The sequence below is a fragment of the Camarhynchus parvulus genome, chromosome 5 (assembly GCF_901933205.1).
Source record: "Camarhynchus parvulus chromosome 5, STF_HiC, whole genome shotgun sequence".
Classification (NCBI taxonomy): domain Eukaryota; kingdom Metazoa; phylum Chordata; class Aves; order Passeriformes; family Thraupidae; genus Camarhynchus; species Camarhynchus parvulus.
In genome coordinates this window covers 45,656,400-45,684,394 of record NC_044575.1, presented here as the reverse complement: position 1 = coordinate 45,684,394, position 27,995 = coordinate 45,656,400, and the positions used below count along the sequence as shown (strand labels likewise).

At 35.7% G+C, this 27,995-nt stretch overlaps 1 protein-coding gene across 2 annotated transcripts; it reads left to right on the top strand.

Moving 5' to 3' along the window:
• TRIP11 (thyroid hormone receptor interactor 11) lies at nucleotides 1-27,677 on the top strand. Of its 2 annotated transcripts, XM_030949267.1 has the most exons (20): nucleotides 24-162; nucleotides 2,404-2,480; nucleotides 3,429-3,539; nucleotides 4,619-4,894; nucleotides 5,711-5,779; nucleotides 6,490-6,655; nucleotides 8,539-8,901; nucleotides 9,578-9,618; nucleotides 10,484-10,687; nucleotides 11,699-14,728; nucleotides 14,938-15,078; nucleotides 15,295-15,488; nucleotides 16,433-16,596; nucleotides 16,922-17,025; nucleotides 17,263-17,362; nucleotides 21,040-21,121; nucleotides 21,916-22,030; nucleotides 22,680-22,802; nucleotides 24,079-24,226; nucleotides 25,581-27,677. In XM_030949267.1, the coding sequence occupies exons 1-20, from the start codon at nucleotides 24-26 to the stop codon at nucleotides 25,787-25,789; spliced, it is 5,856 nt and encodes a 1,951-aa protein (XP_030805127.1). In that variant the 3' UTR covers nucleotides 25,790-27,677. The 2 variants fall into 2 exon arrangements, with proteins under 2 accessions (XP_030805128.1, XP_030805127.1); XM_030949268.1 differs by lacking the exon at nucleotides 5,711-5,779 and having other exon boundaries at nucleotides 1-162; nucleotides 25,581-25,789.
• Nucleotides 27,678-27,995: the final 318 nt, after the last annotated feature.

The window sequence follows — 27,995 nt, the reverse complement described above, 5'->3', positions numbered from 1 at the left end:
GGCCCGGAGCCCTCCGAGCCGCGATGGCGTCGTGGCTGGGTGGGCTGGGCTCGGGGCTGGGCCAGTCCCTGGGGCAGGTGGGCGACAGCCTGTCCTCGCTCACCGGGCAGATCTCCAGCTTCACCAAGGACATCCTTCTGGAAGGCGCGGAGGAAGTGGGCGGTAAGGGGGGCTCGGGATGGGCCTGGTTCCGTGAGGGAGCTCTTCCTCCTCCTCCTCCTCCTCCTCCTCCTCCGGCCGCCGGTCCTCTCCGGACCGACCGCGGCGGGGCCTGCGCTGCCCGCACCGGCCCGGAGGGAGCCGGTCGCGGCTTGGTGCCTTTCGCGAATGCTGCTGCCTTTGCTGCCTTTGTTTTTGTTTTTACTCCGCTCTTGTGATCTCAGGATCTAGAGAATACACAAATATAGTCCCAGGCTCTAATAGCAGATGTTAATCTGGTTTAGGGTTATTATTGAGAGGTTTCTGAATTCCGTGAAGTGTTATGTTGCTCCGGAATGACAGCACTCAAACAACACTCTATTTCCTTCCTGTTTGCTTAGTTTAGATAAACTCTCAGTTAATTAGCTGCTTTTACACCGGTTCCATAAAACTGCAGAGTTGTAGTACAGAGGTTGTTTTGCCACTGGTGTGATCTAAGTCTGACGTGTCACAGAGGCAAAGGTTCAGTGTTTGTCAGTGTTTTGTTTATATTTCAGTTGTGCCCAGAGAAACCTGTCGGGTTCTACAATTCCCCTACAGCTAAGTAGGAGAACATGGCCCTTGCTGTATAAGGATTAGAGGCTGGAGTGATTTATCTTTAAAACAGAAATTTAGAGAAAAAAAAAATAAAAACACAAAAAAACTCTCAGAGACATCAGAGTGAGATATTCTATAAACCAATAGTAAATCTGTTCTGGAATGTAATATTTTCTTCCTATTTTTTGTAATGACTTTTGGTTTTTTTGAAAAAAACTTTAGTTAAGCTGTTGTATAATGTGGTAATAAGTATCAATAGATTAATATCGCTAGTATTACCATTGTGTAACTATAAATTATTTTAAAAGTTAGCTTTCTCAAAACAGTGTTAAGAATAGAAACTACAAAGAACAGCTAAGACTTCTGCATAGTCATTTTAAATGTGGAATTAAGCAATTCTACTTAGTTTACAATCTCTCAACTATGAAGCATTGTGAAAGAATATTTTATTTTCCTGAGCTGTGCAGTCATGTAGGGTATTTGTTTTGCTTTTTTGAAGGATAGATTGTGAACTCACATTGGTGCATGACTTTGTGCAAGAGAGATGTACTGATGTTTAGTAGTTCCTTGCAGGTGTGCTTCACTGCTGGATACTGCTGTGGACAACTTCAGTCTCCTAAAAATTTCAGGGTAGTACATTCATATGGGTGACTAGACTCCAGGGTGTAAAAAATCTAGTGCCTTCCAAGTACTCTTCTGTAAAAACTTTTAAATAATATGTGGCCTTTACAACACTTTTCAAGTAGTTCCTTACAGTCTGGGGTTTTTTAATTTCCTAATTGGTTAAAATTTGCTAGGTTTTAATATTATCCCTTACATTCAGTGTTTTGACTCCCATCAGTTGTTTGTGGATTATGAACTTGCACATCTTCCATTTTGCAGTTTTCATGTGTAGATTGTTTCCTCTGCAGTGCTTGAGCTGTCTTTGTTTTAAACAGCACATGGGAAATTATGAAATATAGTATTTACTTGGAAATTTTACTAATTTCCAATTTTGAAGTATTGTCAAGGTTGCTTTATAGTCAATTCAGGATGATTTCTCATTGCTAAAAGGAAATTTGGAGTTTCTGTCCATTAAAGGTAGGACATAGGAGAAGTAAACATAGTCAATTTAAGGAAGATTGATCATTAAAATGTATCTGGAATTACATGCTTTTTCTATTGAATAAGCTGGGATAGCAGATGTATCCCCTTTTTAGAGACAATGAGTCTTATGGGGTTGATGTTTTGTTGGGTGTGGGTGGTTTGGGTTTTTTCTGAAAATTCAGTCACTGTTACGTGTATTTAATGGAATTAATACTTGTTTTGAAACTTAGCATGGCATTACGGAGAAACACAGCTCTTAGGTCAGGAACAAGTCTGAAATGAGAAACAGATTCAGGGACACAAAATAGTCAATAAAACATTTTTATCTCCCTTACTTTAAAGTTTAAATCTATACTAATCTGTTAGGGTTTTGATTTGATTTAAAGCCTAAATATGAGCGAACTAAATTAGATGCAGGAAGACTGTCTGAAAAAGAATTCTTACAGTGTTCTGATAAAAACAGCTTTTGATATTTACCTAGGGATGAACGTAAAAGTAGTCTGAAGTAAGATATGTATTAATAACTGGTCTTAACAGATTGAAAGGATTGTAATTAAAATGAAAATTTTCACTTTCTTTCAGATGCAGCAACAGAACTCCATGTGTCCAATTCTAGACTCAGAGAAATAGAAAGTATTAATGCAGCACAAAAGCTTGAAGTAAGAAATTTTAGATCATTATTTTGTAATTAAATGCAATGATTATGATTTGTTTTGTATGAAGTTGAAATATTGCACTGAAATATCCTGGGTAAATCCAGAAACAAGGGTGACAGTGGTGTTAGAATGTGACTCTGGTTTTGTGCCAAACTGCCATCACAGTTAGGAACACACATTTTATTTAGGGGCAGACATGTTTATTGGTGTATGCATGTGCTACAAGTTTTCATCTTTTGCTAACTGTGACTGTTCCTGCCCTGTCAGGACTGCAGCAGTAGGCTTGGCTCTGACAAAAGTGGGCATTTTCCCTGGTGCTGTTCTCTCTCTGTTGTCCTGCTGTTTGGTCATTCTCGCGTAGGCTGCTTGTGCCTCTCCAAAACCACTTCAAAATCTCATGTACCCTCATGGAAAGTGACTTTCTGTGCTCTTGAATAGGACTTGTTGGTCTTGTGACTTTCTTTATGTCTCTAAATAAACAACTTTCATGTATGCCTTCAGGCCTCAACAGGATTGTGAAGTTAAGATACTATTTTGGGGATATAACTGTTCCTGCTTGTCCTCTTTCTAGTTTCTTGCCATCTGCTCTTGCCTGAGGTCAGCGAGAAAACACTGGATATTAGCTCCAGTTTGTGCTTTGTGGCAGTTCTTAAATTCTACCTGTGGATCTTGCTATGATGTGATTCAGCCCTGACTTATTTAATTCTTGGCATTTATCTCTGGTCATGGCAGCCCTTTTTTCTGAAAGTGAGCTGGAGTCCATGTCATATAAAATTGGAAAGCTTGGACGTGACCATGATTTGGGGCCCACACATTGCTGTTACTGTGTGTTTGAATGAAGTAACATGAGACATCTGTACAATTTAACTTTACTGTCCAGTAGTTTTGTGCTTTTCTGATTCTTTAAGGACTGTTCTGAGTTTACCAACATTCATTTCTCATTTGTGCTAGAATGATAGACTGAAAAAAGTCTGTAGTGACTTAGAGGAAAAGCATGAAGCAGCAGAGCTGCAAATAAAGCAGTTGTCTATCGAGTACCGCAGTCAGCTTCAACAGAAAGAGGTAAGACACAGAGTAAAATTTCTGTGTGTCCAATAAACTTACCTGTTGTGCTGTTTAGTGCCTTTGTTCTAGTGTCTGTTCTCTTCAAGGGGAAATACTGGTCACAGCTATGGCTTCTTGGTTTGTTAATGTAGACTAATACCTATTTCATCAAATCATGTAATGTAAGCCAAGCTGCCAGGAGACAGTTGAGACAAGAGAAAATGCTCTGGGAATGTCGGGCAACCGTCAGAATTTCTGTTGTTTCTGGGATCACTCTGAGAACAGACACTCTACTGCTTTGTATTGCTGATTCAGTTACTTTAAAAGAAGGCAACAGGAACAAATTCCCGTTTGAAACAATTATTTGGTCTTTAGGTATCATTATTTATCTTAACAATATACAATTAAAGAGAACAGAACTAGCTTTCAAAATTCATAAAATGTCCCTTTGTGATGGAAGCATCACCTTTATAGGCTATTGTATGAGATTTCATAGACCTAAATGAAGAAAGTTGCCAGTGTGCTGAGATATACACAAAAAGGAGTTTCATTTCTGATTTGTTCACAAATTCATGTGGGAACTAGAGGAAGCAGAACTATGAGATGTATGAAATTCTGCTTGTTAAATACAATAACAGAGCTGTTACAAGAAAATTACATGCAGCTAATTTCACTTTATTGTAAGTAAGTAAATTTTCACTACATGGAGTTGTTAAGCATAAAAGAAATCAATTGTAATAAAAATAACTAGAAAATCATCATATATTGCTTAACTTTCATATCTGAATACCCTCTTTTATATTTAATTATTTTTGTATAAGTGGTTAGCCTGGATATTGCTGTACTGCTTGTGTACCTTTGCTGCTAAAAACCCCATGTTTTTGTCTGAGGTACTTTATAACACTTGAGCTCAAGGTGGGTTTTTTTCTCCATTGTGAGAATGTTTGGAATTTTTTTCATATTTTTTAGTGAAAGTGATCAGTTATTTGTGCTGGGGGTGTTGTTTGGTTCACATTTCATAAGGCCACAAAGGGTAAAGTAGAGTGTATTTTGATATTCTTCTTATTCAAACAATGTATTTTATTTTGTATATCCAGGTGGAAATCAGCCATCTAAAAGCCAGACAGAATGCACTACAGGAACAACTGCAGAAAGTACAGACAGCTGCTCAGACTGCTCAGCTGGGAGCTGGTGTTTTGCCAGCAGCCACTGCATCGGCCTCCTATGTTGCAGAGGTCAGACATTCCTCAGGTTTTGAAGGAGATGACATGGATTTTGGAGATATAATCTGGTCACAACAAGAAATAAACAGATTATCCAATGAAGTTTCCAGGCTTGAATCGGAGGTTGACCACTGGAAACAGATTGCAGTGGTGAGTGGTTTCTGTTCTACCCTGCCCTTCCCTCTCCCCTCCAAATTAATGTTTTCATTGTATTTGGTGGATTTTTGAAAGTTCGTGCTGAAAAATTTCTAGAAGCAACATGTTGTGATGGAAAAGATGAAACCTTTTGTGCTCTCACATCACTAAGGACATATTCAGTGACTAACTTCCAAATGCTTTTTTGCAATGCTTTTATGCATGATTTGTCAAGTTAGGTAAAGGATTTCGTGAACATTCACTTAGAATGCTACTTCAGGGTTTCATTTCTGTTCAGTCTTTCAAAAAAATACTTCCCTTCCCCTTGGGTGTGTTACTGACATTTATTGATAGCACAGTACTGTTCAAAGTAATGACTGGATAGTTGCATGCTTTTATACTTTCTCTTCTCCCAGTCCTTGATATGTCAGTTATAATTCATGGTCTGTTGAGACAAAAATGGATATAATCTTTCTAGCTGCTGCTGATGTGAGTTACCATTTTTCAGGTATAGCCTGATTTTAGAGGTATACTTCTCCCATGTGAAAATACTCAAAACTAAGCAACCCTGTTGTCTTACTATGAGCAATAACACCTCCACTCCAAATTTTTACCCATTATATCTAGTAATGTAATAATAAAAATCCATAAAAAATTAAAATGTTTCCATTAAAATGTATTTTTTTTTAAATCAGAATTACAATGGATTTTTATTTTGCTGCATGTTAGCTTTGTTGTTTTCTACTTTTGAGTATCAATAGAGGAACCACTTTGATAAATACATGTATTTATCACATTTTTCATATGGATATATGGTTTGGGTTTTTTTAGTCTTCCAAAGTGCAAGGCACAAATGATGCTGAACAAAGTGAAATATGCAAACTACAAAATGTTGTTAAGGTAAGATGACAAACTAATCTTCTTGTGCTGTACTCTTCATGGTTTTGTATGTGGTGTAAATGGTGTATGGTTTTGCACATGACTTGTAAATATTTTAACTAACACTATTATAACGTTATTAAAAATGCATGGGGGCATGTAGTAGCATAGCAACCCTTCAGTCAGCAGTACAATATTTTAAAACAATTACTCTGAGAAAAGGTGTTTGTATGATTTGATTATTACAGTATGTTAGGTTGAAACAGTGACATTAGTACTTACAAGGGCAAATCACTTTGTGAAGCTGTTGATGAGTTATGAGAGTGTATTTTAGATACACAGAATAATTTCTGCCTTCTCAGAAACACATTGCCTTTTTTTGTTGAAGGTGCAAAATATGGATTTTACATGTCATCCTAGAAAGTTACTAAAAATGCATTCTAGTGTATCCACTTTGTGTGTAAGACTTGTAATTGATTTACATTGGTTTAGTATTTGCTCTTGTGGAGAGCATACTATTTGTGTAAACATATTTTTAAAAGGAATTTCTTTCCACCTGTTTAAAAAATCCCAATCAACAAAGATCAAAACACCTGACTTCTGTGAGAAATCCTTCAATAAATCCTTGAATTAGACTGGGGGAAACTTCTTTCTTTTGTATTGTATTATTTCTGACATAAAAAGACACTGTGCTTTATTTTGCCGTTTTGTTTCTCTAATGATATTTTTAGGAGCTCAAACAGAATTTAAGTCAAGAAATAGATGAACATCAGCATGAGCTGTCAGTACTGCAGGATGCCCACAGACAGAAATTAGTAGAGTTAAGTCGTCGACACCGAGAAGAGCTGCGTGAATATGAGGAGCGAATTGAAGAACTTGAGAATCGGTTACAGCAAGGTCTCTGTTACCATATGCATCCTCTTTTATTTTATGTGGAGTGAATTTGGGTTAAAATGCTGAATATGCATGTAGCAGTACAATATATATCAAATACATGATGTTTTGAATTTAAATTTCAATTTCAGTTCAGCTTCATATTTAAGACACGTGTCCCATATCTTTTATTCATTCTGGTTGGCTTGAGCACTGGAATGATAGCATTTCATCTGTGGCATTTGTCAGTCTGGAGGGTCATTTTGCATACATACCAATTGTTGTGCTCCGAATTTTGCACTTTCTGGGTTGGTTTTTTAACTTAAACTAAATGTAGGTAGGGATAAGACATACTGAATTGAAGATAACAAAGTAACAGGACAAAAAATAACTTTTTTGGGAAGTACTATGTGCCAGTTGGGTTACTTGACAAAAGCTCAAAGATTGGGTGGTGAGATGCTGGAACAAGTTGCCTAGAAAAAGTGTGGATGCCCCTTTTCTGGAAATGTTCATGGCCAGATTGGATAGGACCTTGAGCAACCTGATCTAGTGGGTGGCATCCCTGCCCATGATGATGCAGGTGTTGAAACCAGATGTTCTAAAGGCCCTTCCAACCCAAAGTGTGCTGTGATTCTACGATTGCCATAAGGGCCACACCTTAATGTGTGGCATAACTACAATGTAGAAGCTCAGTAGTTCCCACAAATAACTTTTTGTTGCCTTGTAAGTATTTTATCCTCCTTAAATATAGTAATGCCAGTTAGGTTTCCTCAAGAGGCTTCTCTGCACAAATACATAAGCTTTACCTGTAAACCTCTGTATTTACCTGGTAAAACTTGGACTTTTAGAGAGTATATACTCTCCTTTTGGAACAGGAGATCTATTCCCTTCTTGGAAAGAAGGGAAATTTTTTTTACAGCTTCTCTAACTTTAAAGGTAGTACTGATGGGAATTTATTCCTTAAAATCAGATGCTTCTTAAGATGTAAGATGTTTTTTCACTTCACATATATACACCAGCAGGACTGATTTAAGGAAGTTGAAGGCAGAAGTCCCTTATCTTTTGCATCACCACTTATGTGCCAAATGAATACTGCTAGTGGCTTTTGAAGAACTAGAATATTTTATATTTTTATTTTGGTCATTCTGTCTGACCACATAATAGGGACTAGGGCAGGCTCAAGTGTTGGAGCTGACACAGAAGTGAATTCACAAGTAGTGTGCTTTCATTTAACTTTTTTTTTTCCTGTACTCTTCTGATGATGTCTTTTTGTACTCTCTAACTTATGTGGAATTATAGAAGATTTTACAGAAACATGAATGTCAGTATAGTATGAGAGTATGATGGATCTGTAAAAAGGTTAATTCTGGAAAATGTTTTTCTTAGTTGAATACCTTTGTGTATCATTTAGCAAATTATTTGGAGCAAATTTTTCTCTGTAACAAGTATTTGGCAAACCTTTGAAATGTAATTAATTAAATTATAAGTGGATTTGCATCAATCTGAATTAGATGGGATTTGATAAATTATTCTTAGAAAATTGAGAGATTCCAAATCCTGATAAATTAGACTGTCATCTCCTCACCAAGACAGGTGGGGATCAAGTATATTCTAATTAAATTGCAAACAAAGCGTCTTGCAACACTTATATTTAAAATTATTTTGAGCCATGCATGTGAAAGTATTCAAAAAGCTCCTTGTCCTACCAGGATATTACTGTCCATACCAGTAATATGTATAGCACAGCTTCAAATGTTAAACCTATTTAACCAAGCTTTCTGTTAATGATGACCTGTCTTTGTTTTATTCTATCTCCCTCTGTCTGAAGAAGAGGTGAAAGAAGAGAAGTAAAAGATCTAGAGTGATGGTTATGATTAATATTGCAAATAATCTCTTTTGTCTTTTAGATGGTGTGAGCACTGATGCCGTGGATGACCCTAAAATTCCTGAACAGAAAAAAAAAGCTCAGAGTCCAGATGGAGGACAGGTGGAAGAGTTGCAGGTTGTAAAGGACCTAGAGGAAGAAATAAGAAAATTAAATCACAAATTATCTTCTGCCAAAGCAGAAAACAAAAATCTTCTGAAAGAGCAAGAATTTGACAAGCTAGAAAAAATCCAAATAGCACAAGATTATGAAAAGCTTAAATCTGACTTTGATGCACTTCAAAGGTCTGTGGCAGAACAAGATGCTCTCCTGAAAGAACAGAGGCAGCTCCAGTCAAAGACGTCACTACCACAAGATGTTGTCAGCCTACAGCAAGCATTGTTAGGTACTAAGAATAGGATGTTTTATTACTATTTTTTATTTTTAGTATATTTTCACTTCTAAAACTCAAAATTTATTTGAGTTTTGAATTTAAAACTGAATATGAGTATGTGTACTTTTAAAGTATTGCTGTTTTAGAAAAGCATTGTCCATTGAAGTAAGGTGAAGCAGAAAAGAGAATCCTGTTAGGACTAGTGTGGTTGTCTTAGGGGCTTCTGATTAGGGAAGTAATCATGTCTGCCAACTGTTTGGTAGGGGTTTTTTCCTTTAAAAGTAAGTAAGCCTCAATAGAGGTTGTTTGTTTAAATTCAAAGAGTACATTTTTGTGTGTGTATAAAGGTAGTCAGTTGCTAAGATCTTCTCCTTAGGGAAACAGTAACATACCTGTTTAAGAAACATATCTGTAGGTAGAAAATACTTTAATATTTCATAACTGATGAACTCTAGTGCCAAAGTCCTCCTGATGTGGGATGAGTTGTGAAAGTAATACTCTGCTTTGAGGTGGTGACTGATGGTATGTTTGAGGCTTTTATGGCACTGATGCTTGTCATCACAAAATGCTGTGAAACTATTCCCTTTGGAGCAGCAGAGTTCTATTTGGACATGGTGGGAGAATGGTTTTGTTTTATTGTTGTTTGAAAAGTAGTAAATTATCTATTTGATTTCATTTTCCTTTATAGAAGCAGAAAATGAAATAGCAAGACTTTCCAGTTTAAATCAGGTAAAGCAATTTCTAAATTGGTTTTTCCTTTTTTTTCCAACATTTGCATTTCTACATAAATAGTAATGTAATATAAAAGGAAATAATTGTAGTCTAATTCTGTAATTATATGTGGAATTTATAGAAGCAATATATTTTTGCTTATGAAACTCCACAGTGTGTTCTATTAGGAAAACCATTCAAGTTCTACCCATCTCATTATTGCCTAGAAAGCTGTAACATACATTTTCAAAGTACTAATAGTGCATTCTGTAAAATATGTCATTTTTCACTTCTGCTTTAGCATGTTTCAGTTTTGGTACTTACCAGTTGTGAAATATTTCCCTTCTGTGTAGTACTCATAATAATACTGCATTCCATCTTACTGATGAAGTGAGGCAGTGGAACATATCACACCTTTAGTTCTTGGTGTTGTTGTCTTGGTCCTTTATGAACTCTTGAGAGATTTGGTTTATTTTACTTTGTATCCAGTAGTATTTTTCAACTGAGTTTTTCTGTGTTTTGCATGCATTCAGGAGTTCCCATAGCATTGTTCATAATGATGTTTAGATGCCCTTGATTAAAACTTCCGTCCCACCATGCAGCCTGCTGTGTTTAGGGTGGCTCTTGCAGTTATAATAGTTTATCCCAGCTGTCAATCCATACCTTAGAGGTGGATATAACTTCTTACCATACCCTGGCTTTTTGTGCAGAAGTTTATACACTCTTAAACCAAGTGATGAAGAAATAAATGTGTATGTATGAATGGTAGAAATACTTCCCAGCAAAAAAAATTTAACTGGGGTAGTATTTATGCAGACTTAGAGATTCTAATGTAATTTCAGCAAGATAAAGTCTGATATTTACAATTTTTTTTTATTTTGAGGGACTTGAGAAGGAACTGACAAGTGCACAACATAAACATGAGAATATTCTTTCTTCGAATACAGAGGATCACAATTCAGAAATAAATCAGTTAAGACAAGATTTGAAAAGGAAAGAACATGAATTAGATGAAAGTGTTGCTGAAAGAGAAACATTAATAGCAGAATTGGAAGAACTAGACAAGCAGAATCAAGAAGCTACTCAGGTAATAAATACTACAACTAATTACTGAACTACTGAATAAATGTTTTGAATTCTGTGTATGTGTGTTTGTCTTTTAAGTTGATCTTTGAACATAGATAGCAGGGAAATATAAGTTATCTTTTGAGGCCTAAAAACAACTACTTGAGGCCAGTATTTCTCTATATCTACCATGTCAATGTGAAATTCAGAAGTGCAAGTAAAACCCATTTGTTATAGACAGAGAAGAAATATAGCGTGTCAGCTATCCATAAGAGATGTTACTTCATGAAGTCCAGTTAAATAGTCCCTGATTTTTCATTGCAACATTTCTGATGAAATTTATCCTGGTAATAGTCTGATCTGTCTTAGTGTGCATTACAATGATTTTTGAAACTTTTTCCTTTATAATTTTTAATTATTTAGAAGATTTAAGTAACTTTATTGCAAGTTCTTTATAATATGAGCATTCGTGAAATAAAAAAGTCACCAATTATATTTAATCAGAATTAAATTATACCTCTTTGTCAGAGTTCCAGTATATTTGACCAGTAATTTGAGCTGCAAGCCATGTGTTTTCAATTTTATTGATTCACCAGTGAGTCACTTATGAAATGAATCCAAAGTTGAAACAAAAAGTTGAAAATAGAATATACAGATAACTTAAATGTAATGCCACTCTTTTTTTTAGCAATGGATGTTTGCTGAATTCCAAATGTCTTGACAAATTCTGACAGTTCTTTGTTTTTAAGAAGGTCTTTTTTTTATTTCTTCATTTAGGTAGTTAAGGTTCTTTTAGAGGTGGTGTTCTTTTTTTTTTTTTTTGGTAGTGAAATGTAATGTGTTCTTATTTGATATTTGGTTTTAATTAATTTAGCATTGACTAGTTGATCCTACTTGCCAACTTATGTTGGTGACTAAGAAACATTTTTTTCCTCTCAACTTTTTTTTATTGTTTAGAGGATAGAAGTGAATGAAATGCATAGTTCAGCTGCTTTTGCTACCCTAATGAATTCTGTTTTGTGTTCATTTCCAGCATATGATTACACTGAAAGAGCAGCTGTCGAAGAAACACACAGAAACTGATAGTATCATCAAACAGCTGAAACTTGACATAGATTGTGAAAGAAAGAAGGTATCAGAATTGGAAACTGAGAAGTTGAACACTATTAAAGAGTTAGATAGTCAGAAAGAAAAACTAAGCCACTGTTCATATGCACTTAATGATTTGCATATAACTAAGCAGCAGCTACAAGACAATATTAAAGATCTTCAGGAACAATTAAGGAAAGCCCAGGAGTATAACTCGCATAGTAAAAAAGAAATTGGAGAGTTGCAGCAGAGACTAAAAGAAAGAGAGGAGGAACTTCATGTATCCTTGAGCAAGTTAACAGAAAGAAGTCATGAGGAATCTAACTACACTTGTCAAGATCTGATTCTGAAAGAAAGAGAAGTAGAAATTGCAAAACTACAGAATGATGTTTCAGAAAACAAACAAATAAATGAAGATCTCCAGAAATCTCTGTCTAATCTCAGAATAGAAAATGGAAAGCTGATGGCAGCCATTGAAGAACTAAAACAGGAGTTAAGTGATGCCATTTCTGAGAAAAAGAAAGTTCATTTGGAAAAAGACACTCTTGTGGAGGCTTTGAAAATGGAGAAAAGGCAGTTAGAGAGTGAATTAAACGAGACAGAGAAGAGGCTTTTGGAACAAGCACGTAATTATGAGCAAACTATTGAGGAGTTATCAAAGGCGCGTAGTATGGATACCAGTGCCCTGCAGCTCGAACATGAGCGCCTGGTGAAGCTTCATCAAGAGAAAGACTTTAAACTTGCTGAGCTTAAAAAGACCATTGAGCAGATGGAACTTGACCATCAAGAAACAAAGGACATGTTGACTACTAGCTTAGGAGGACAAAAGCAGTTGACGGATCTTATAAAAGAGAAAGAGGAATTCATTGAAAAATACAAAAATCAAGCCTTACAGGCGAAGCAGGAACTTGAGGAATATATGAAAGTTTCAAAAAAGCAGGATGTCTTAAAACAGAACTTGGAGGAAAAAGACAGAAGTCTTGCAGTCATGAAGGAAGAAAATAATCATTTGAAAGAAGAAATTGAACGGCTTAAGGATCAGCAAAGTAGATCTACACCTGTGGTTGAGCCTAAAACTTTAGATATTATTATTGAACTTGAAAGTGAGGTAACACAGTTAAAAGTGATAAAGAATAATCTTGAAGAAGAAATAAAAGTTCACAAAAAAACAATAGAAGATCAGAATCAAGCAACAGTGAAACTTCAGCAGTCGCTGCAGGAGCAGCGAAAGGAAATAGATGAGTCCAAGCTGCAGTGTCAGCAAATGAATGTCACACATGAAAGACTATTTTTAGAAAAAGATGAGGAAATCAAAAATTTGCAGAAAACAATTGAACAAATTAAAACTCAGTTGCACAAAGAGAGGCAGATTATTCAGACTGATGCTTCTGATCTTTTTCAGGAAACCAAGGTTCAGACTCTTAATGGAGAAAATGGAAATGAAAAACATGACTTATCTAAAGCTGAAATTGAAAGACTGGTCAAAGGTATCAAGGAAAGGGAGATGGAGATTAAGCTGTTAAATGAAAAGAATGTTTCTCTAAGTCAGCAAATTGATCAGCTCTCTAAGGATGAAGTTGGTAAACTTACTCGGATCATTCAAGAGAAAGATTTAGAAATACAAGCTCTTAATGCTAGAGTTTCCTCAGCTTCCTACAGGCAAGATGTTCTTTCCCTTCAGCAGCAGCTGCAAGCTTATGTTCTGGAAAGAGAACAAGTACTAGCAGTTCTAAGTGAAAAGACAAGGGAGAACAGTCAGTTAAAAACAGAATATCGTAATATCATGGACATGGTCGCTGCTAAAGAAGCAGCTTTGGTGAGGTTGCAAGAGGAGAACCGAAGGTTATCTAATAGATCTGAAAACAGCAGTCAAGACATGTCTAGAGAAACTATTCAGAATCTATCTCGTATCATTCGAGAAAAAGACATTGAAATAGATGCCCTAAGTCAAAAATGCCAAACCTTACTGACTGTCTTGCAGACATCCAGTACAGGTGCTGATAATGGGGCAGGGGGTGTGAACAGTAACCAGTTTGAGGAACTTCTGCAAGAACGTGATAAACTGAAACAGCAAGTAAAGAAAATGGAAGAGTGGAAACAACAAGTAATAACCACGGTCCAGAACATGCAGCATGAGTCTGCTCACCTCCAAGAAGAGTTGCACAGGCTGCAAGCACAAATTTCTGTTGAAAGTGATAGTACTTCAAGGCTGCAGGTAGATTATAATGGCTTGATTCAGAGTTATGAACAGAATGAGAAAAAGCTGAAAAGTTTTAGTCAAGAATTAGCACAAGTTCAACACAGCATAGGACAGCTTTATAACACTAAGGATCTTCTCCTGAGCAAACTGGATTTGGTAACACCATCTGTGGCAACAGCTGCCACCGTTTCACAGCTTTCAGGTGTTCAATGCAGTCCTCCTGAAGCACTCAGTGAGGAATCCAAACTCCTTCAAAATGAGTTGGAACAACTGAAAAAAAAGTTACAAGAAAAAGATTCGACTATCAGGATTCTTCAGGAAAACAATCAGCGATTATCTGATTCTGTTGCTACAGCATCAGAGATTGAAAGAAAGAGTCAAGAAGGAACTGAATCAGAGATGAGACAGATGAAAGAAAAACATGATGTGTTACAGAAGTCACTAAGAGAAAAAGATATATTAATTAAATCTAAAAGTGATCAGTTACTTTCCGTGAGTGAAAATCTTAGTAACAAAGAAAATGAAAATGAGCTTTTGAAGCAAGCTGTAACTAATCTAAAAGAAAGAAATTTAATTTTAGAAATGGATATTCGAAAACTGAAAGAAGAAAATGAAAAAATAGTTGCAAGGTGCAGGGAGAAAGAAACAGAATTTCGTGCACTTCAGGAGACTAATATGCAATTTTCAATGATGCTGAAAGAGAAAGAGTTTGAGTCTCACTCAATGAAGGAAAAAGCTCTTGCTTTTGAGAAGCTGTTGAAAGACAAAGAACAGGTATGTACGTTCATACTTATGATTATCTCTTCAAACTAGGCAAGTTCAAAATAATATGCTTCCTGGGTATTTTTCTGTGTTGCAAGGCCATAGACGTCCTGCCCTTTTCCTCGTTAGATCAGTTGTATCTTTACACTCTACATGGCAAAGACTATGCCTCAGGTAAAATTATTGGCCATGTTTGAAATATTTGTTTATGTCTTCAACAGGGCAAGACAGGAGAATTGAATCAGCTGTTAAATGAAGTTAAATCAATGCAGGAAAAGGCGGTTACTTTTCAGCAAGAGAGAGACCAAGTTATGGTAGCACTCAAACAGAAGCAAATGGAGACCAGTGCCCTGCAGAGTGAGGTACCACCAAATAATTTATAGTTGCAAGAAATAAACGAAAAAAGAATAAGAAATTGCATCTGTAATTTTTTTTTATTATTTTAGTATCATTCACTTGTTAAAAGCACTTAAAATTAATACGCTCGCAGTGTGCTTCAATGGATATGTGTTACATTTTTTACTTAATTTTTTTATATGAAGTGGTAGTCCAAGCAACTGAAGGTATGTTCTACACAGGTGCAGCACTTGCATGAGAAGGAGCAGCGCCTAAATCAGGAACTGGAGAGGCTGCGGAATCACCTTTTGGAAATGGAAGACTCCTACACCAGAGAGGCTTTAGCTGCAGAAGACAGAGAGGTCAAGCTAAGAAAAAAGGTTTTGATTTTGGAAGAAAAACTTGCATCCTCATCTACTGCAGTGGAGAATGCCAGGTAGTCTTAGATATCACAGTTAACTAAACTGATGCTGATGCCTCTATTATACTGAGCTGCTATCCTGTAACATACTAAGCACTTGAAAAAGCCAAAAGATAGGAACTTTTGTTACTCTGAATCACGAGGGTGATTGGAAATCTACTTGGCTACTGTCAAGAATTTAATGTATTTCTCCTTTTGCAACTATTGAAACCTTACATCATCATCATCAAAGGGGCTTAGAACTAGAAAAAAAATCCTTAACCCATCAATTTAGCAGTGTGTGAAAGTTTGAAAGAGTCTTATTTTATATTCTGCAATGCACAAATGTTCAGTCTGTGACTGTCATGCCTTGTGAATTGCTTTAGAGACACAGACACATTTGTACTTTGTGCCTGATACCATGGAAAGTTTACACTGCTGAGAACTTCCTTCTTCATAGTGTAAACATATAGAGCAAGATGCACTGAATTTCTCATGAGTAGCAGCATCTGGGAGGCTAGAATATTTTTGCACAATGGGAAATTAAGTGGAGCATTCAGTCATTAGTAAGTAGGAAGATATACTGAGTTCTTGGAGACTGGGGTTAAAAGTAAAAACTGCTAGAAAGACCTATTCATTCATAGTAATTGAAACTGACAACTAGGAAGATACAGATTTTTTACTTTTTTTTGTAAAGATGCTGTTATAATAACAAAAACTAGAATTTTTTTCTAATGCATTTTAAATAAAAGAAGTTAATGAGAATTTTTTTCTTTGATTGTCAAAATTTTGTTGCAAGACTTCTTTTACATCTCTTTTTAGGTTGGTTTTGTTTGTTTATTTTTAAAGAGGAATGGGGGAAAATACCATAATTTTTGCAAGTTGAGCTCAAAAATTTTGGTACAATGTTTTTTTGGTGGGGTTTTATTTTCACTGTAATAACTTCTGTTATTTAAGTATTGTATCTTGTTTTCATTAAGCCATCAGGCTAGTCTGCAAGTTGAATCTTTGCAAGAGCAGTTAAACCTGGTTTCCAAGCAGAGAGATGAAACCATGCTGCAGCTGACCATCTCCCAGGACCAAGTGAAGCAGTATGCACTGTCTCTGGCCAACCTGCAGATGGTACTAGAGCAGTTCCAACAGGGTAAGGTTTGTCAAGAAGTAGCAAAGATTGCAACAATTATTTTGTAGCTGAATAGTTACCATATTTTGGTTCTTTTGAAGTATTAGTTACCTCATTTCCTTTTTGATAGCCTGAACTACAGAATATATTCTCTATTAAAAAACTTGAAAAAACCAATTCTGTGAAAACTGTTGATCAATATCACATTTATGGAATTTGAATTCCACCTCTACCTCGAGAAAACCAGATATGATAATGCTGAGGTTTTGCAGTTGCATATCCCAAGAAGAGTTACATGTTGTAAATTAAGATAGTTTTGTTTTGTCTCTTATTTTTAATTCTTTAGAAGAAAAAGCTATGTATTCAGCAGAGCTGGAGAGACACCAAAAACAGAGTGCAGAATGGAAGAAGAAAGCAGAAAACCTAGAAGAAAAAGTTGTATCACTGCAGGTGGGCTGAATAATGAAATGGAACCTTGTGAAACTAAATTGTAATTCTTCACTGAGCAAGCAAAATAGCATTTTTCTGCTGACCCTCTATTTTCTGAGGGTGTTTACAATCCAGTTATTTGAAAGAACAAGTAATTGCAGTCTCTTCATCTGTTATGTCTGATGTGTGGGGTATTAGGGTAGTTGTGATAGTGATTTCCCTGCTTCTCTTTTTGTCCCTTTCCTACCCTCTATTTAGGAGAGTTTAGAAGAGGCAAATGCTGCTCTGGATGCAGCATCCAGGCTTACTGAGCAGCTTGACATCAAAGAGGAGCAGATTGAAGAACTTAAGAAAGAAGGTAACTACATTTTTTTCATTTCTGCTTAAAATATTTCAAGTAGCTGAGGAGACAATGTAGTATTCCTAGAAACTTTAAAAAATTCATATCCTATGAGGAACTAATTCTGTTCCGCATTCTGAGGACTTCCTTGTTTATAAAGCAAGTGTGAAAAAGTATGTTCACCTTCTGTTAGAGATCTTTCTCAAATGAAAGCCCTGTAGAAGTTTTTTTTGGGTTTTGGGGGCTTTTCCCTGTAAATACCAAGACACTTGATTTAGCTCTGTAAGTGTCTTTTTTAAAAGTTGGTGAAATGCCAAATGTTGTCAGATTTTCCAAAGCAGCTACCATATTTAACATAGATACAGAGTACTACATAGATACAGAGTATGAGGTAAAGGTGTGCAGTTGGTAAGAGACATAGAGGCAGCAGCTCTTGCACAGATGTGACTGCCATCTCTGCTGGGTGCAGTGGTAACTCATGCTTTCAACATAGGCAGCTAATTATTGCTATACCTTTTTAAATTATAGTAAGTCTTACTCTTGCAATAAGTGTTTTCTTGAAGCATTCTTGCTTATGACAGATAGGTGGTGTGAGATCTCATTTGAAAACCTTCAAGATTCCAGCAAGAGCTCTACAAAAAATAGTCTATTGCTTTTCTGCTACATATTTGAATGTGTGCTTACTTAAATTTAGTTCTCTCCAAATGCAATTTGGCATCCAAGTGGGCATCATAGATGTGCTTCCTGAGTTCACATATGAATTTTATAAGCTCAATTAAATTTCAAACTGCTACATAATGTACAACTACTGATCTGTTTTTGAATTGACTGATCTGTATATCTATGTCTCGCTATGGACATTTACAGCAAAAATTCACAAATCCTGGATTGAAATTAACTTTGGCATAGGCAAATACTGCTCTTAAATGGGAAGTTCTTCATTACTGTTTATTTTGTTGTTAAAACCTTACTTAAGAAAGCAGGAGAGGTTTAAACTCAGAGAGAAAACTGAGTATCAAGCAGTGTTGTATTGGCAAGAAATTTACTTGATAAAAAAATTGAAATGGAATTGCTGCATAAAGGAAACAGCACTTTAATGTTGTTGTAGAGTAAATAATGACTTTTATAGAAAGAAAAAATAACACTTCGTATTCTCTATTTATACAAGAAAACATAAAATGTCTTATTGCATATTGGCCAAATACATTCCCAGACACAGCTTTGTTAGCCAAATCTTTTGAAGGATTTCTTCATGGATTTTTTGGCAGAAGAAGTGATTTTAATGGAAAAGTATAAGATGTACCAGATGCAGTTTTCTGGATTGCCATAAATGGTTAACAAATTATTGGACACTGTAAATGTCTGGTTTACAGCAGTCCATGCTGAGTTTTGGCTCAGGACCTTTTTGTCACTTAGTCTTTTCATACACCCCAAGTACATGTTTAAGTACTTTTCAGCTGTAGGATTCTATTTTGGAGGGAAATGTTCTATTTAAAAAATATTTTTAAGATAAAGTTGCATAATCACTGTGGATAGGATATAGCTGTGTAGTGGTCCTGAAAAGTTGATCCTCTTTGATACAAATTTTCATTTAGATTATTAACACTTTTCATTTTGTTTAAATTATTAATACTTTTGTTTTAAGATCCATCATAAAGGAATAAATGAAATTAATAAAAATTGAAAAAGCAGCTCACAGTTGTTTTACTTTGTAGAGAAATAGCAACAGTGTAAAATTTAATTGAACTTTGTTTTCAAATGCTGCTTGTTTATCTTTTTGTGGCATTGGTAGTATAACTCTCTTTATTCCCTTCTGTTCTATGGACATGCAAATAACAACTCACCTATGCATGCACCTGCAGCTGAATCATTCTATAATCATATTGCCTATGTTTTCCTTCAAGTATTGGTGTCCTATTTAACCATATTTACAAAATAGCATAATTTTAAGTAAATGTAAACTTTTAAACCATGAATTAATTATCCTGTGCCTCACCGTGGTGTGTTGAGAGAGAAGTGCTGAAGAGCAGTCACATTATTGGAATGGAATTTGATGCATATGGATGTAGTTGTTGCAAAATAGATTGTTGTATAATACATGTTTTCCTTTAGTTTTACTTGCTTTGAATGAGGAGCTTACTCTGTGTGTTCCTTGAATAAGAATTTTCCCAGCATGACATTAGACTGTTCTATTCTGTACACCTTAAAATTCATATTTGTGAAGTAAAATGTTTGTATAAAGATGTGGAGTACAGGAGAACAGGGCGTATTAGGTTACATCCATTTCACAGCCTGGCTCTTTGATCTGTATACATACGAAATCTCTGTGTGAATTCTCATGGGGTTAATTAATTAATTTCAGTTGAGATCAACGTAGTTGTGGCATGCACTTATTGAAGATTGAAAGTTGTGGAAATGAGCAGAATCCCTTTGCGTGAACCACAGAGTATTTGAAGAAGATTGTAAAAATTCATAAAGTCATTTTTCTTACAAAGATGTTAGAAATTAACTATGAGATAGATGAAACAAAAGTGTATCTTTTGTGGCTTTTTAATGAAGCATTTTTAACTAACATGAGCCCAAAAACTGTTAAAAACTAAGTTGACCAGCAGTTTTTCCAAAGGATTTGGAGGTAAGCATTACACCTCGTAGGGAGACAGGAGAAAAAGTTCATCCCATCTGCTTATATCTGTAAGGTAGAGTTGGTCTTCACATGGACAGTCCATTTTACAGTATATTGGTCAGGTTTTTGTGTGTGAATAAGGCTTAATTGTACTTTTATTACACTTCAGGGGGGTAGTATGTTGCAGAACCCCAGTTTGGTGAGAAATGACACTTTTGCTGTTTTTCTGATCTTAGGCCACCTCACATTCATTGACTTAGAATTATGGCCTACTTATTCAGCTTGCAGGCCATGATGCCTGACTGAAGTGTTTGCCATTTTTCTCTCAGTCTTATTTTTGGTTCATGGCAGCTGTGACATTTCATCTCTTCCATTCATGTTTTTGTTGCCAAAAGCAGGGGTAATCTTGCATATGTCTGCCTCTGTTGCTAGTATACTGAATTTTGAAGCGCAACACTGTTTCTATGGTGCATTAGTGTGTCTCAGCATGCTATTCCCAGGGCTTGCATCAGTCACAGGAGTGGGAAGGGTCCAAATAGAACAGACCCTCAACAAGCTCCTGATGTTGCTCTGCTAGCAACTAATGCATCTAGGAAACTGAAGAACTCCTTGGTGCTTCAAAGGAGCAACTTGATGGTCGGGTACACAGAATACCTGGGTTTGGGTAATATTGGAGGTTATGGGCAGAGATCAAAAAGACCTGATGCCACCATGGAATTTGGTCATTATGAAAAAGATTGCCACCACATGACTACAGACCTTGCTGAAGAGTTTCTTTCTAGTTCTGTGTTATTTAGATAGAAAAGAGCAGTTCATGAGACCTACTGCAATGGATTTATTTAATGTGTGGTCCTGTACTTCAACTTTGAGTATCATTCCTGAAATTTCAGCTTGTGGTTTCAAATAGCAGTGACTTACTAAGTTGACACCTTTTTTAAAAAATCACATTGATTTTATGGTTTTGTTTTTTATTTAAAAGCACCACAGCAATATTTATGAAGGTATCTATTACTGATCAATTTTGCAACAATGTTTCAAAGTTTTTTTCTTTTTTGTGACATTACATTTATAGGTGAGATCAGAAGAGAAATGTTAGAAGATATGCAAAATAAATTAATGAACCTTATGAACAGCACAGAAGGAAAAGTGGATAAGTAAGTCTTTAATGAAAGATTTGGTCTAAGTTTTTGGGTTTATTCCTCTCAATGTACGAATGGCACTCACAGTTGCTGGTGTAGTAGAGGACTGTACTTTTGTATGTTGCCTTGTAATTAAACTTCTATTATTTTGACATTTTTCAATTGCTTGGTGGTTGTAAATAGTCATTTTGATTAGTAAAACCAATAGATATGTGACTTTGGCTCACGGATGTGTTTCTTAAGCAGAAGTGCACTTCCGTAGCATCAGCTCTGCAAGTGGAGATAAGAGTTCTTAATGAACATATTTTATAATGTTCAGGGTGTGAACAGCAAGCCTTTTCATGTGTCTGCATCACCTGGATGTCATGTAAATCTCTTCCTTGGTGCTTTTTATTTTTCTTTTCTACCCTGCAGAACTGGAACAGGGATAGGCAGATGGGCTCCTCTGCCCCCTTCATTATGTCTTGGTTTGGGACTACACAGAGCTTTCTTTTTAAATGCTCTGCTGAATCAAGATCTTAGAACAGGCATTTTCCCTGACTGTAGTATGTACGTCCAAATTTGCTTATGTTACCATTCAGTTTCACCTCACTGCATACAATATTGCTAATACTGCCCAAATCCACACTGGTTATGAAATGTAATAACTTGGAGGAAATTGGTGAGGTACCCTTTAGTTATTTGTATTTGATGTGTTTATTTGTGTTACTGTAAATTAGGCAAGTGTATGAGGAATAAATGCATCAATATTATGGTGTTAGCTGTTACACAATAGCAGCTTGTATAACTTACCTTCTTTTATTCTGCAGACTGTTGATGAGAAATCTCTTTATTGGACATTTTCATACTCCAAAAAATAAACGTCTTGAAGTGTTAAGGTTAATGGGAAGTATCTTGGGACTGAAAAAGGAGGAACTTGATCAGGTAATACTGTGCAGAAAACAAGGCACTTTTTTTTCTTTTCTTTCTTTTCTTTTTTTTCTTTTTTCTTTTTTCTTCTTTTCCTTTTTTCTTTTCTTTTTTTCTTTTCTCTTTTTCCTTTTTTTCCTTTTCTTTTTTTTCGGTATCCTTACCTGAAAATAGAATGACTTGCTGCTGAACTAAATGTCCCTGCACATTTTCTGGGGAAAGGGTGTTTTTTCTTCTTTTGTCTTACCTTTTTTTTTATATGGTACTTTTTAATGTTTTTTATATGACGATCTTCATCTTTTGATAATGTTGTTTTAATAGGGTAGATTTCATTTTGCTGAGGGATGCTGATGCAGAAAGGAAAGGATTTTATGCTGTTGTGTAGAGTACCTGTAATATATCAGTTACAGAAAAGTAAGCCTGTTATATATGTACCAGTAGTTATTGTGAAAAATGTGAGGCTTATGTTTTTAAATAAAGAGGCAAGTTTTTAGACTGCCACCTTTTTGGGAGTTGGAGAATATGGTTTTGACAACAAAAATTTGTATTTATCTCTAAGAGTGACACATTATGTGGCACTGCAGCTTGTATTTATTCACTTTCATTTATGTGCTGCTTTATTTTTGTTGTTTCCTAACTTTGTTTTCTTTAAATACTTCTCTAGTTACTATCTGAAGAGCAAAGAGGAGTTACAAGATGGGTGACTGGCTGGCTTGGTGGAGGAGCTGGGTCAAAGAGTGTTCCTAGTACACCTTTGAGACCAACTCATCAGAACATTTTTAATAGTGTAAGAATTAATCATTCATTCTCTTGGTTTGAGTGGAAAAATGGGGAAGTTGCATATTAATGCCCGTGTTTGGTTCATCAGTATATTGAGCTGCATTTACTGGTGCTGGTGTATCTTGCCTTAATTGTTTTGTGCGACTGCTTTGGCAAAAGGTTTTTTCCTGCACTAAGGAAATATTTAGACATTGAAAATTACACAGTGATAAATCTTGTCTTATAATACAGAAGACAATTACTGTTCCACTGGTTCCTGGCATCACTCTTCTTACAGTATGGACTTCATCTTGCAAACTATGAATGCTGGAAGTTAAGTATATGTGAGAGTATGGAATTACACAATTCTCAACAGTACAGAATATGATGACATTGTATTTTGATGACTATGTTCCCATATGTCCTTTAAATTTAAATTGAAAAGCTTTTTCAGCTGCTGCAGCTAATGCCTCTTATGTACAGCATATAAAAGTGATATTTTAAGTTTTCAAATAGTTTAAAATAACAGATCTCATAGCATGATCCACGGGAGCAGTTTATCTATGGAACTTTCCATTTTGCAGGCCAGTAAATAATGTACTCAAGGACCAAGCACTGAGGGATTGGGGTTTTTGAATTGACTGGTTTTTTTGCTCAGTTGAGCTAGAAATGTTGAGAATGGATCTCTGTAAATAATCTTGAAGTGTAGGGATTGGTTTTTTCTCCCTAAAAGAGTGCAGGCGCATAGGCCAGTAAAGGATGTGGTCTGATTAACTGTAGAAGTAAAAGAGAAAAATTAATGCTTCTGTGTGAATAGGACAGACTTTATTAAGCCAAATTTTATCTTGTCATGCTACTGACACCTTAATCATTCCATGCTTCCTTTATTTGAGATTCTTTATGAAATAAAGCATACAGGGGCTTTAAGAGAAAAGATTGGGTTTTATGTGTTTCTGGAGGAGAGATTGGTTGAGTAAAGATTAAGGAGGTACTGTAATGTCAGTAATAGCATAGAATTCTTGAAATAACTGGCTTAAATCAGTCATGGAACAATGGTCAAAATATGTGTGTTATCTTTAGAGTTTATCAATTTTATATAAATGCTTCTTAGTGAGACAACAATAAAGAGTGTATTTTGAAAATAAATTTCATAGTCACTCACTGAGGACTGCTTAGTACTAAGTAGAAGTAAAAAATTGATTGCAGGCAGTTGACAGCTTTTTATTTTATGTATATATGTATTTTTGATTTAGTGCTTTTTACCAGAGCATCAGTGAAATATAGTAACTAGTAGCTTCTTATAGTCTTTTTCAGAACTGTTCGTGAAATTCCTTGAAACTGAATCTCGCCCAAGCCTTCCCCCACCCAAGCTCTCTGTTCATCACATGAAACCTTTAGGAGCAGTAGGAACTGGTAAAACTAGCAGTACTCCACCCAACAGTCAAATGCAAGGTAACATTCTAATCTTTACACAGAACATAAATAACTAAGGGTGGAATTTTCAAGAGGATTTTAATGCTTCTGTGCTTCCTCACTTGTAAATTAAGAACTTGATTTCTTCTCCCCAGCCATGTCCTACTTTTGTCTTTTTTTTTTTATTCTTCTCTGTATTCTTTATTCTTCTTTTTCTTTTATTCTTCTCCTGTCTCCCTTCCCACTGCATCTATACCTCACTTTCTAAACTCTCAATACAGAAGATTAGAGGGACCAAATTCTCTTTGATATAGGAAGGATTTAACAGCACCTGTTAGAGCCAAACAGTTGCTGTGCAGACAACTTCATATGGTGTAGCAGTGAACCCAGTCCTGATTTTCAGAATCCCTGTTGATCAGCTTGTGTTGAAGTGAGTGAAGAATGCAAGTAAAACAACTTTGCAGCATCTCTATAGAACCTGGTTGCTCAGAGAGGACCAAAATAAAATCAGTTAAGTGTATGGCCTGGTATGAAATCTCTGTAAGCTGTGCAGGAGTGGTGACTTTTTCTAAGACAGAGAAAAGTTTGGCTTATAGTATGTGTGTTAAATTAATGTACTTTTGTCTTAAATAATTTAAAATTCAAATCTTCAACTTAGCTGGTCCAGTTTGATCTTAATTTTTTTACATTGTTTAAGACTTCACCTAAATATAGACCTGCTGGTTTGCAGAAGCTTGTTTTGTTTGGAACTTAGCTGTAAACTCAAAAGAAAATTAAAACAAAAAGCCCTGAACACTAAACCCCTACATATAATATGTATGTACAGAGATAGATGCTAAAAAACCCTCTTCCAATTCACCTAAAGTAGTTGGATGTTACAAAGTGCTGTTTATTTATGGGGTTTTTCTTGGGGCTGACCCTGGGGAAGCTATGCCATGTGTTGGCAAACCTTCCTGTGCTCTGCATTGTAGTGCATGTGCCCTTACACCTCTGCACAGTGCTGGAGTCAGTGTGACAGAAATTTCATGTCTGGCATTGCAAAGGTGAAGTGAACTGCAAAGGGTGTTCATGTGCCTGTCAGATGTGCACATTTTCTTGGGTAGCTTGAGCTGTTACAGAGTTTTGGTGGTGGACTTGGCACAGTTGGAATTGATTTTAAGAGTCTTCTCCAACCTAAAGGATTCTATGGTTCTATGAGAGTAGTCAGAGACAATGAAAATCTTTGAAGGTGTCTACAGTCCATGGCTAGGAGATTTTCAAGGACTTACACGTTGCAGACGTAATAGGCAGTTTTAAAACGTGTCTCTGAACAAATGCTGAAAAATTGGATAGATTTAGGAATGCTTTTTAACAAAGTGTTTTCACTGTTAATTTGGGATTTTCTATATTCCAGATTCTCCAGTCTCAGGAATGGGTAGAAGACCAAATGCAAATCCATTTTTAGCACCTCGATCTGCAGCAGTGCCTCTCATAACACCAGCTAGTAGTTCTGGACATCTGCTTATGAAACCTATTTCTGATGCATTGCCTACTTTTACACCACTGCCAGTGTCCCCTGATGCCAGTGCTGGTGCTGTATTAAAAGACCTCCTAAAACAATAGATGACCTTGTATCAGTACGATGGTAGCACTTTAAGGAAAATGAGAACACTATGTTGTATATAATTTACCACAATGAGGCCTTCTGTAAAAAGTCATGTATTTGATTGCAATTGTACTTTGCTTTTCTTGTACTTACAAACTTACCAGTGCTCCAGAAATTCTAATGGTGGAATGAATAATTGCCTTCTGTATAGCAGGCATTCATTTTGGGTGTGGGTTAAATATTTAAGTGAGAAAAAAATCTATCTTGTTGCTAGATTGTCACAAGACAAATTAAAGGATTTTTAAACCTTAGGTATACTGGGTTATTTCAGATATGCATAGACAGCATTAACTCTTTGGTGTTGAGATTTGTTTGTCCATTAAAGTGATCTGCCATCTATGTTCAAGAACCAGAAGTAAAAAAAAATAACCACCCAATTAATGTTTTTTATTTAATGTACTTTTGGACATGTATCTCTTATTTCCAAGTTTGATTGCATTTGGGGGCAATCTGAGGCACATTAATCTCTTTGCACAATGATTTGGTGTGCCCCCCCCAGACTAACAGCTGCTTTCAGCAGTCCAACCCATCAGCACCAAGGAGTTAACTATGGAAGTGAGGCTTCACATCCATGTGAAGAATGGGTAATTTAGCAGATTATACATTCACATATATATAAAGACACTGCTCTAATGGTCCAAGGTGTATGTATGAGAGAATTTTTATCTTGCAAGATTTTGTAGATGCAAATATAGACTTAAAGCTTGCACATATGTATAGAATTAAAAGGGAGGAAGGTGCTTGCTTATCTCAAATGTGTAAATAGGTCTTTGTACAACCAAGGCCAAAGTCAATTATTCTGTAAATTTTGCTGTGATAACTTGTACACTTTGTTTAACAGGTAAAGAATGAAGTTGCATAGTAAAGAATGAGTCATCCTCATAGTGAATCTGAGATAAAACATCTTCAGTTTAAAATGTGTCATTTCTATGTCTTTTTATATGCCTCTCCTTGTTAAGTCAGTGTTAAGATAACTGTTGTGCAAGTTCTATATTAGAACTGTCAACCTTCTTCATTTTCATTAAGGTTCTGGATAAAATTTTTCTAAGAGTTATATTTAAATGAAACTAATTAGTGAACTTGTACAGAATCAACCAAAATAATGCAAGAAATCTTTGCATTTATTTATATAGAGGTCATATAGTGAATTTCGTTTATTGTCTTGAAACCTAGCAGAGGTTTTTTTATTTGCTGTACTTACTTTAAGAGCTGTTTGAATCCCTTTTCTCCAGTATAGTAATGTTTCATGGAAGACTTAGCAAATTTGTAACTGCATTGACCTAGCATATTGGATTTCAATTTTAAATTTTTTACCCAATTATGGACAGTTTGGCAGTTTGATTTCTAAAAAGACAGCAGCCACATATTTACCAAAGTAAATTCTGTGTTATGTAATAAATGTAATGAGAATCTCAAATTACCTCAGCTGAGAATATTACAGTTAGATACTTCAAATGTACATCTTCATTTAAACTGGACTGGAACAGCTACTTTTTTTTTTCCTATATAGCAATTATAAAGAAAAGTGAAATCAGATGGCTTCTGTGCAATCTCTCTTGGTCTTGTAGTCATGTCTGTTTAATTATATATAGCTGCTTCACAATAAAATTGCCTTTTGGTGAGCCAAAGCAGAAGGAAATGGTTAGTTTTTAAAAATTATGTGACTTATGTGTTGTAAATTATAAATGGAGTCATGCTGCTCACAATTCTCTGAAGATACTAACTGAGCAGTTCTTAACTTTTTTAATGCATTTTTTTCTTCTTTAACTGCAGAGAACTTAATATGTACACATTTCTCTTTCAGGAAGCTTTCTAAATTGCAATAAAGAGAACATAGTAAGACCATTTATTCTGCATGCTGTAAATCAGTTCTGTTTGTACACTAAGCTATGAGTTTGAAGAGGGAAATCTAATACCAAGCAGAGGTACTGAAGAACTTCAGAGTTCCTCATTAAGCTCCTTGATAGAGACAAAAATCTTCTACAGCAGAGATACGAAAGGCTTCAGTCCTTAAGTCCTAGAAGGTGAGCTCTGTTGAACTATGGAGAAAATCCTCATGGCTTAGAGGTTTTTTTTCTAGGGCTTATTCCACAGGTACATTGGAGAGGTTTGATGCTATGTTAGAAATCAACTGGGCTCTGTGTTCCAGGCGTACTTTTGTGC